Source organism: Cydia pomonella, chromosome 10 (assembly GCF_033807575.1).
Source record: "Cydia pomonella isolate Wapato2018A chromosome 10, ilCydPomo1, whole genome shotgun sequence".
In the NCBI taxonomy this organism is placed as follows: Eukaryota; Metazoa; Arthropoda; class Insecta; order Lepidoptera; family Tortricidae; genus Cydia; species Cydia pomonella.
The window spans coordinates 12,165,360-12,177,421 of record NC_084712.1 but is presented as its reverse complement, the minus strand read 5'-3'; the positions used below and the strand labels follow the sequence as shown (position 1 = coordinate 12,177,421).

The following is a 12,062-nucleotide window of genomic DNA, read 5'->3' as shown; positions in this document are numbered from 1 at the left end:
AATCATTCATGGGTAATTGTGTGAGATTTTATAATAAACTTCCAAACCATATTACTGAGTTACCAATTAATAAATTTAAGAATCATGTAAAGCGTAAACTTATTTCTAAAGCTTATTATACCACACAAGACTACATGAATGATAAAACAACGTGGGATTAATTGTGATTCGAAATGATTAATTATTTATTATATTTGAATAATGATGATCAAATGGATATTCCAATGCATGTATTTCCTTTGTTGTTTTTATTATATTTGTTTGACATTTAGAATTTATTCTAGAAACAATCTAGACTAGTATTTTTTATACATTTTTTTTTGTATGACTATATTTTGTGAAAGTTTTAGTATTAAATTTGATCTATGAATTATATTCATTAGTATTATATATGGAATAATATTTACAACATCAATAAATTGCTCTGATAATTAGATTAAGATAATTATATGTAATACTGTCTTACTATTCATAAGTGCTTGTTGCTAGGCCTACATGAATAAAGTATATTTGAATTGAATTGAATACTAGACGACATTATATAAAGTTAGCCAGGGCAATCGCAACTATGAGACAAATGCAACTACTCTAAAATACAAGAAGTGGGGTCTAGAGCTAGAGACTGGCAAAAGTGTGCTAAGAATACAAGCGGCCTAAATACAAATAACTATTGTTATGGAGTTTTTCTTAAACCTAGTTAATGATTCCGCCCTTATTACCTGTGCATTACGTTAACTTTATAATAACCCTACATGACATAACATTACTCTGCTTCGTAAGTACTTAGTAGTGTTAGTAGCTTCGGTGTTTGTGAGTGGTTCCAAACTACTCGCTGCTGCACTTGATATTAGCACTTTGCTCATACAAGGAGCAGGTATCACTTTAAACGAGAACAACACCGTACAAAATAACTTTTCACAAGTTAACTTGGCTAGAACTTGAAACAGTATTAGTATCAACTGTGTCATATAATAAACACCCTTATACTGACTGAACTGGCACCAGTAATAGGATGGTATAGACAAATCCTGTAAAATATGTATTTAGCATCAGTTTTTAAGGTCCGACCGAGAATGCTTTTTTTGTCTCGGCCGAGACCGAGACCGAGACCGAGATTCAATGGGATTCTCGGCCGAGACCGAGACCGAGACCGAGAATTTATAACATAGAAAAAAAAGACGAATTTTGCACTAAAAATGTTTTTATAATCGAAATTCGACGATTTATCAGAAAAAAGTTATCATAATCAATTCGTAGCGCTATTAAATAGTATTTTTAGGGTTCCGTAGCCAAAATGGCAAAAATGGAACCCTTGTAGTTTCATGTCCTTATGTCTGTCGGTCTGTGCGTATGTCACAGCCATTTTACTAAAAAACTATACGATATATTTTATAACCAAATTTGGAACGTAGGTTTAGATGTATTATGTTAGTCGCTTCTTAGTTTCGAAAAAAGTTGTTAAATATATATTCCATATAAATGTAACAAAAAGTTTTTAAAAAAATCATGTGGCTCATCATTACATAGGTTTTTAAAAATACATAAAGGTTGCTAAAAACGTTTTTTTTATCAAGTAAATACTTTTGGATATAATCGCTTGAAAAAAATAGTGTGATTCCCTCTAACTTATGAACCGGGAGAGCAAAACCATTAAACATTACTAAATAATAAAGTTTAATAAGCAAATACTTTTCAGGAAAATATTTTGAATATCGTTGGTTAAGCCATTTAAGAGTTATAAAAAAACTGATCTTATTAAAACGACGAAACGGCCAGTAACATACGCTCTTTTGCTTGTACGGCTTTTTTGTATTGTATGAAGGTACACGCAGTTGGCCGGTTTTTTCAGTACGGATGTGCACAAAAACAGGTGCACATAGCAATAATCAAAATAAAGAGTTCTATATTGTAACCCAAAATATCCGCCACAGGTGTCGTTTGGTACTTACCTACTGCTTTGCTTTTTCCCGTTAACACAAATATATTTAGTATCAAAATATCCAGTGTTATGTGTTATCTTCCACTCACAACAAGTTAACGCGCCTATCCGATCCCAACACTTAGTATTTGATAATAATTGGCTTAAAATCTGGGTACGCAACCAATTTAAATCACAAAAAACGTCACACCAAACGGGCGATGCAACCAACGAGTGGCTTAGACCCCGGCGCTCGTGCGTGGAAAATTCAAATTCACCAATGATAACATTGATAACTCATTGCCTATTCTCGGTCTCGGCAAGAATCTCGGCCCATTTTGGCCGAGAGCCGAGACCGAGATCTCGGCTCGATTTTTGGCCGAGAATGCCGAGACCGAGACCGAGACCGAGATCTCGGTCGGACCTTATCAGTTTTTAAACTTGTGCAACATTTTACCAAAAACAAGAGCAATAAAGCCGCTTAAGGTTAATTTTTCATTCATATTTATTCATCCCACGACTGGAGCAAAAAACCATAGTTTTAATTTGTTAATAATATTGAAACCAATTGCAATAGCTTTGATTATTTACATATAAAATATAAAGGACGAATAGGTTATGCAACGTTTAACGCATAAAATGGTAGAAATATAACAGGTGTCGGTGAAATATCAAAAGTACTCCAAATTTTCTCTTAAATGTCTGATGATTGGTGCCGTCAACATATTAACTGAATAAATATTTAAGACGAAAAAGAGGAAAGGAGACGACCGCTACTTCCCCATATAAACGTAGTCCTCATTTTCATTTCTGAAAATGAACATTATGAAAAAGTACGATAATTAGCACTATACGTGCCTATGCCGAAAATGTAAAGGGCCATATGTACTATAAAACGTACGATACACGTGTAAATAGGTAATTCGCAACTCGTGTCGATATAAAACACTCCCTTCGAGCTTCCGTCGTATTTAAATTTATCGCTACTCCTTGCGAACTTCCTACTTTTTTGCAATTTTGTATCGTAATGTGTATTACACAATTTGATGCATATTACATATTTCGCATAGCTGTGCCCCTTCATTTGATTTTTTCGTTGTTTAAATTATTATATGGGATAGGAGATTTTTAAAATTTGTATTTAATTTAATTTTCCCTCACAACTCTTCTAATACCTAATCAAATCAAATAAATGTAAATAAAACAAATGACCCCTTCATCATAGTTAATATCATAATATACATCAAATCTGTAAGAATATTTTCCATAATGACAATATCCAGGGAGGAAAATGGTCGTAGTCCGTTTGTATGTAAAAGCAGTCGTCAACTATCATCTTTATTTTGAAAATTATTTATGACTAGTTAAGAAATTTTCTTAATTTTACATTCTATTCTATTATTATATTTATTAATTTTACATTATTTAAAGAAAGTACTACAGATGGCGTTAGGATCGGCGGTTAAAATATTGTTTAAGTAGAGTACTAAGTTCAACATTTCAGTTTAAAACACATTGTTGCCGTTCATTTCGTAAGCATTTCGATGTTATTAAAAAGGTGTTGTAACTAATTTTTAAATATAAAGCCTCAGTCGTATAATAGTATTGTATAAACTATCCAATCAGTCATATTGCGTTCTGGGCAACCTGAGACCAACCAACATTGACCTGCCCAAGCATTTTAACAAACTTAAGGATTCTACACAATGTTTTTAAATAAGAACACTTTTATCAAAACTGAAACGGGACTTAATCGCGTGCAATTACGTTTATTATTCAGCCTGACGTTTCGAACTTACGTCGTGTTCTTGGTCACAGGCAGTTTACCTGCCACCACGAACGTAACGTCAGTTTATTTAAAATTGTGAGTGAAAATCGTGGTAATTTAAATCAACGTACTCGTAAGGGCACTTTTGTTCCGATTTTTGGACACGAACTACACAAAATAAAGTATTCTTTGTTAAAAATACTTGGCAAAGTTGAATAACAACTTTTACAAAGTATTTTTTTTTTTGCAAGAAAGTTATACAATCACTAAGTTATTTATTTATTATGAATTCCCTCTGAACCATAGCTAATTACTGTATTAAAATCATTTCCGAGTTCCGACCCTTCAAACTCAAAAGTACTCAGAGACCTTGACAAAGCCGTATAAACCCTTACACGTGGCGCATTATAGGTACCGAGGTTGAAGGCTTTAGTGTCATTGACGTACTTAACGCTTGATTTCCTCTTTTACCATTTAAGACATTGGTGATACAAGTCTCTTTAATAAAAATAAAAACTTAGAACGCCAAAATCTCTGTACCAACTTTAGTATGACCTTGATGAAAGCTCCATGTTCACATCATCATCATGATAAAATAATGCATACAATTATTTTAATTTTCCACATAAGATAGCAAATGTAGGTAGGTAATGTATACGAGTATGTTGCATATACAAATGAAAATACAATACAGGTCGATTTACCTAACTTTTGTACCATCTAGCGGCGGCATTTTTGTCACCTGTCACTATGTCCGTCACTTTCACGCTTACATACTTGTTAGAACGTGACAGGCATGGTGACAAATGATAAAGAGCTGACCATCTTAGCCCTACTGATCTACCTTACCCTCAACAACTCACCCAGTAGCTTCGTTTAGATACCGCTGCTTATCTAATAAATCGATCCACCGCTATAACCAGTATATTATGTTGTGCATACATTATCGCTAGGACAAATGGCTTACATCAATTAATTACAATTATCCTTCGTCAACTAAAGTGGGCAAGATCAGTTTCAGACAGCTTAAGCCTATAATAATAATAGACTAAGTGCTTCTCAGCTGCGTATTGGGATAGTAGGTCAATGCTAGCATGATATTAATATTATTAATGCACGAATCCTACAAACTATTAAGCCAGAGCGCAAATTACTGTAGTCAAAAAAATTACTTAAATGTTTCGTGAACCTCAATATGTGTCCGGAGGTCACATTTATATTGTAACTGCTATAACAAAAGCTTGCGTAAGCGATAGGAATAAGACAGAGAGCGCTTCAATGTAGATAGAGATAGTACATCAGGATTAAGAGTTTAGAATTCCATTTGAAACTGCAACATTAAGTGCTCTACTGCTTCCAAACTGCTACATTTCGATTAATAATTCTAATTGCAATTGTGATGGTCAAAGAAAACACGGACCCAAATAGCAATACGATTATACACTGACGAACGGTATAAATTTAAGTACATGATATATCAGAAGCTCGATCAACTTTATTAAAAAGCACCATAACAGCATCGCGGTTGTTACTGTATCATTATTTAGTGCTTGATTCGAATATCATCGATATACCTCCAAACAGATCCATATAACATTGGAATATCGCGGATATACATCCAAATAGTGATAACCGTTACCCAAGTACACATGATATACTATCACATACTGTAAAACTGTGACATTTTTCCAGTGATAGAACCGTTTCTGTCACGTATATGCGACTCCTAGCATCACTAATATATAACTAAATCAGCGGCGGTATCATGGTCGCATTTTTATCACTTGTCATGTCATGCGTCACTTTCACACTTAGGTACTTGTTAGAACGTGACAGACATGATGACAGATGATAAAAAACCGACCATCTTAGCCCTGCTGGTGCGATTATGCTAATTGGGTACTTTATTATTTAGAATTGCGAATTAATATAAAATAATATGTAATTATTTATAAATAATATCCAAGAATACAATAACAGGTATATTTGCTGGTAGATAATGAAACATAATTAAGTAAGTAGGTTCTCTAATTTCTGGACCACAATAGCTAACTCATGAGACCTAATCCATCTTTGTCTTAATCGAATTCAATATAATGTGATTATCGTCACACGCAAAAAATCAGTATAGGACACTTGCCGCTGTAATACGCCTACAAACAAAATAATATATTATGTTATCAATATTCACACCTATTTCAAACGTTTGTCAATTTGACTTATGACATTAGTACCTATATAAACACTGGCATAACTTATCCACCTCACTGAACTTTACCAACTCTGTCTCATAAGTCTGTTACTAATTCCACTAAAATGCCTAGCCAAATAGACTTTCTGTTTTGACCAAACTTAAGGTGGATGAGCTTTCTGTAATGTGACGAAGCCTGCGCTGTAGATCTGATGGTGTGCTATTTTTTGGTTAGTAAAGTTTTTAATATAGATATACATATTCAAAAATCGAAGTACCCACAACACCAGCCTTATTGGCTTACTGTGGGACTTAGTAAATTTGTGCAATAATGTCCTATAATATTTATTTATTATTATTTATTAATATTTAATTGAAAGTACCCTTAAAAATACTATAAAATGTATACTTAGTCATGTTTTTTAAATACAAATGTATTTTACTTTGCCCGTCTTCAAAATGAAAAGTAGAGTGTTTAACTGTGTGAAATTAGTGCCTTTCATCCCTTGGTTAACGATGTACTATAAATTCAAAATACAAACTTACCTAATATCATCATCGTCAGGATGATGATCCGGAGGCAGGTCGAGCCGGAGGTCGCCGAGCGCCCGCGCCGCGTGCCTCCTCCGCCTCTCGTACCACAGCCGCCGTTGTTCCCTCTCATTGTCCCTCTGTACACCGAAGAACGTCTGCGTCTCTCTCTTAAGGTAATCCCGCACCGCGACGGTGTGCACTCTGCGCAATCTGACACCGTCTTCCTGGGCGGGCTGGGGAACGGGGTCGGGGGGCGGCGCGAGCGGCGCGGGCGGTGCGGACACCACCCGCGGGGGGGACGCAGGCGCGGGGAGGGGAGCCGACGCGGCCGGCGCCGGCGATGCGCTTTGGCATGCCAGCTGGGGTGCCAGCAAGCCTGCGCTTGACCGCCTGAAACAAATTAATTATCATTTACAACATGTCCATGGCCATTCATTACTCTTCGACCAAAATCGGATATTTATGCCGAAACCGAAATCGAAAACTCGGTCAGAAACTATTATTTATGTTAATTATTACATATTATTACTAATAATTGTTAATATCGAAAACTATTGGAACGGGTGGAACGTTACGAAATGGTAAATTAAATGATCGAAGAAAAACATTCATTGATAAACAGTCTATTTATTAAGTACTACAAACGCTGTACTCCATCAAATCTATCTTGTATGTGCCTAAACTTAATACTTGGCTCAAAATCCTCGAACGTTCCCCAAACACTATCCCTAGGTTAGAGAACCTGTCTAACCTGTTTAAAGCCTTGCAAATTCATAAGTGAGTAATATTTATAAAAAAATGTTATTGAAATAATATTGGCTTAACAGAAAGTAGCCGCAGAAACTCTCGGCAGTTTTGACCTACTACAAGTAAACGATCTTATAGTCGGTTGTATAATACCTAACTAGTGATAGCGTTCGACTTGCCGGCACTCAGTAACCGTAGAGCATAGAGAAATAAGAAGTAATAGAGTGCTCACTCCATACATCCGTTTTGGTACCAAAATGCTTATTATTTTCGCAGTCGACATCTAGCATCGAGTAGCGGAACTCTCAGTACTGCTACTCGATAATAGATATCACGGCAAACAAAAAGTCTAATGCTCAACGATTTTCCGCTAATATTATAACCAGAGTAATCGTAGGAGTTGAAAATAGAGTTCCGGTTACTCCAGTTATAATATTAGCGGAAAATCGTTGAGCATTAGACTTTTTGCTTGCTGCGATATCTATTGTCGAGTAGCAGTACTGAGAGTTCCGCTACTCGATGCTAGAAGTCGAGTGCGAATATAATAAGTATTTTGGTACCAAAACTGATGTATGGAGTGAGCACTCTATTACTTCTTATTTCTCTACGCCGTAGACTGTAGAGGAACCACACAGCCTCGCAAAATATTTTTCCATTAGTTCATTCTGAATCTTATTGCAGTTTCCATAGAACTTGTAGTGCAATAACCGGTTAAAGTAACCCAACTTTTTTATGCAGGTAAGTACCTACCACGTACGGTTTTACTTACAATAGACAGTGAGTTAGCCGCAAGGGCCAGCTTGAAAACTAATGACGATACACGCGCTGCCGATTTACCCCGATTCTGAGAACTAACTTCATTATATAAGACGTAAACTCGTAAAGAGGTATGTCGTCAAACAAATAATTTGTTAAACAACATTCGTGCGTTTTAGTGCCCTAAATTAGCGTAAGTTGCGTGCGTATCAGACAGAGTGGAAGTGTGCTTATAAATGTAAACCAGTTTTACATACGTCACAATAAACAGAAGTAGGTAGTAAATGCCGATATTTACCTATATAATTGAAATATATGACCGACCAAGTAAGCTCAGGGACGGATATGTCGAACAGTTATACGAGGTTATAATTAAGTACCTCCGTATAACATAATATTGCTTGTGCAATACATAACAGAAATTTTCTGTTTGTTTAAAGACATGAAGATTTTCCTTGGAAAGGAACTTCAGATCTGAGGAACCTGAGAAGAAAATATAGTCAAATAATTTAGTCAGAGTGTGCACATCATAATTTGTGTCATGCCATCACCACCACCACTGACTTTTGATTAGCCGCTGAATATTATCACTGTCAATAAGATAATATACATACTGCCATAAAGATGCAGATAGAGAATACGCTTGTATCATCGTGAACACCATGATTGCAATAAAAAATAATGAATTAAGAATAAATTGATGAAATCCAAGTCGCTAGTGAATCGAGACATAATTACCGTCCATCCGAGCCGAGGCACGAAATCCGCCGTTCCGGAGTGAACGTCATCGTCAAATCGAACGGATTCATTCGGTATTTCCGATTGCAATTCCACGGCCAATGAGCGAATGTCAATTGAAATCATTCACAGCCGGTTCAGACATTAGAATTTTCATTTTGAGTGTGAATGTTTGGTAGAAGGTTTTGACACCTAGAATAAGTTTTGGCAAAAATTTCATTTTTGGTACAAGCTTTTATGGCTGACTGTACTTTTATTTCCACAGGCAACGAATACCCATCGAGACAATTCTAAAAACCCAAACACAAAGGTTGCGTTGTTTTATCACAGAGTTCCTATGGCTACTCCTGTTTTCATCATCAGATCAGTACCAAAATGTTGCGTTATCACCGTACTTACATGTATGTAAATTTTCAGCTTCATCGGAAACCAGGAAGTGGGTCAAATTTAACTTGCAAGATTTGACCCGTACATACATAGGTACATTGCAAGTTGATAAAAAGCTTGTAATAAATTTGTTTTAAATACTTGCTAGCGTACTCCTTATTGATCAAATCTTCTAGCCACTTTTAGCATTGTGTTTTAATACCATGAAACAATTTTTAGAGGTCCGTGCTACTTATAAAAAATTTATGACTCTCGTACCACCAAACTAGAGTCAAAAAATCTGCCATGGCGTTTGTGGGTGTGCTAATAAGTGTCTTTAAATGTGACGTTGAAAGCATAGTGTTCTTTTTTAAAATTTTCACTCAGTTTATAAAGCATTATTTCTTTGAAGCTTGCCTCGACAAACACAAGTCCAATTAGGAATATGTATATTTTAAACTCTAGAGCTTTTTTATTTATTTATAAGACCACAGTGACTGTAACCCGCATCTTATACATTTGAAATGTACATTTAATTTCTCCGTCACCATTGACAATATGACACACAGCATAATGGAGCAGGTATTGTATAATGCACGGCACAGGTGCGCCCGGCAATAATTTGCGCGCGACGGCACGCCAAGGCTCAAGGTGCTCGAGATATACAGAGGTAAGCAATGCCTTTGATAAATATTCCTTATTATTGCGTCACGTGGCGGTCCAACTGCCGGATCCACAGAGTACCTGTTACAGACAGAGTGTTCGTATTCTGTGACATTTACGAAGACTTCTCACTGCAAAGCATACGTGCTCTTACTTACACCACTTAGTAGTATCTTAAATCACTTTATACTACACTAGCCCATGTATACAGTATATTACAGATCGTTAAGTCCGCCATCTTATATGCTACATCTAGTACGTACGTGATCTGTGACCTGGTCACAGGTGTGTATACACGTGAGTACATATTATATGTAGATTTTCATACATCACGTTGTTGTTAATAAGCACAAGGTTGTTAATAAGAAAGAAGTAGGAAATAGAAAAGTAACAGATTACATACATATAATAAAAGTTAATGAGAAGTGCTATAAAGATTTCGACAAAATTAGCAAAAATTAAGGGGAGTTCAATACTCATTACCGCTCAATACCGAAGGTATTAAGTAATAATAATAGGTATCAACTTTAACATTTAAAATTCGTGAAGTTCAATTTGTTTTGGGGAAATAAATTAAATTAAAACGTTATTAAACTAACACATTTGACTTAAAATATACATTTGCAAAGCCGCACAAAGCGAAGCAACAGGAGTGTACGACTTAAAAGGATATATAATATCCATTAAAACAAAAATATTTTAGTTTGAAAGGTTCTATTTTAAAGTAAAATACAAAGGATGCCTAAGTTTGAAATGTACTTATGATAAATACAGAATTAAAGATACATACATATACCACAGGTTTTACATATTTAAGAAGAGTGTTTTGCAAAGACGGTGAGGTATTAAACCTTTATACACCTAATATATTATCCATTTTTGCCGGGTGAGATCCTTCAAGTGCCTTACCAACGGACATTAATAACGTAGCAAGGTGTTTGTTTCCATTAAATACATTGTTTCAGTTTCAATGCTACAGTTCTAACAAATAATACAAATAACAACCTATTTACATACGTATCGTACCTACTGTATTTGTAAGTACATTTGTAAACAAATAAATGATACAACAGAGATATTGGTAAAGTGACTGCGTATTGGACACGGGTATCTTGTTGTGTCCAAATGAAACGTGCCAGATCTAAGTAGGTATAGCACCGGAACACGTGTAAGATATCGGTTCATGATAAATAGTCATAAATATATCGGTATCCAATGCCCAACATGACAAAAATCTGAATGAATATGAATAGGACGAGGGAAAACGTCGAAAAGAAACTATTTTCCAGCAAATTATCCGCATAATACGCCCATAATCGGGACATATTCACGAAAATTATCACAAACCGGAATGTATTTTACAGCTTAAGTCGAACCGTAAAACACGTTTAAGACTATTATTGGAAATGGGACGAGTGAATAACGACTTGAGCATTTAAAAGAGCATTATCCTAACAAGAGACATTCTCGACTCTCGTGAAGTTTGCTCTAATCTCAGTAATATTTGCTACCTTCTTGCCTCCGATTTATAAGAGCCAACTTTTAAGAATTCTAAGCACTGTTCAAAATTTGGTTATCTTTCATCAAAAGCCTTTGCGATAAATATCTCACAGTTAACTTTTTCGTAGTTTATTCGTTAATGAGGCTGGATTTCAATAATCATATTTAAAAAACCAACGGTACAAAATACTTTTTAAAGAATTTTCATGACAGTTTTGAATAACTCATGGCTTGCTTCACTAGACTTAAATCGACTGGGATATTTTTTTTGCGGGTAACCTGTTACCCGAGAACAAGAATGCATGTAACTGCGTCGAAATATCGGGAGCTCGAAAACAATACAAAAGAATCACGGTCCATATCCCGGTCGAATTAAGTCTGGTGAAATTTAATGACCTTTAATCGACTGAAAAAAGGAATAGGTTTCACATTTATGATTCATTCTTTTAAGTAAATATACGAAAAAACCATTTCAAACTCATTTGATTTACATGTAGTTTTATTTAACCTAAAATTTTTAACATTTCTATGTAAAATCAACAGATTGATTTATGATTTTCCATTAAGTCGTTATTATTTTCCATTGTTTTCTTTTTCTCAATTTTGGATTTTGAAGTGGCTATTAACTACATTTTTGTAACATTTTTATGCAGCGATATACGGGTCAGAATGTCACTTGGCTAGAAATAACCTTTTAAGGGCTGTTATACTTTTATTACTGAGTTTTAACCCCGAAGAGTGCCGTAAAAGTATAAAACTGTGTCTATGTAAGAGCATTACAATCATAAAGTAGCAAATGACGCAGTCGGATCTGCGTCACCCGAGAGCAACAACTTTAAAGTCCAAAGTCCATTAGCAGCAAAGTCAGAAATGAGCGGGGG

The 12,062-nt window shown here is 35.3% G+C and overlaps 1 protein-coding gene across 2 annotated transcripts in view; it reads right to left on the bottom strand.

The window, feature by feature from the left end:
* LOC133522111 (inactive rhomboid protein 2) overlaps nt 1-12,062 on the bottom strand; it is a 224,983-nt gene that overhangs the window by 57,436 nt on the left and 155,485 nt on the right. For both annotated transcript variants that reach the window (XM_061857323.1, XM_061857324.1), the window contains exon 2: nt 6,424-6,801. In XM_061857323.1, the coding sequence (XP_061713307.1) occupies nt 6,424-6,801 (378 nt within the window). The remainder of the gene's footprint in view (nt 1-6,423; nt 6,802-12,062) is intronic.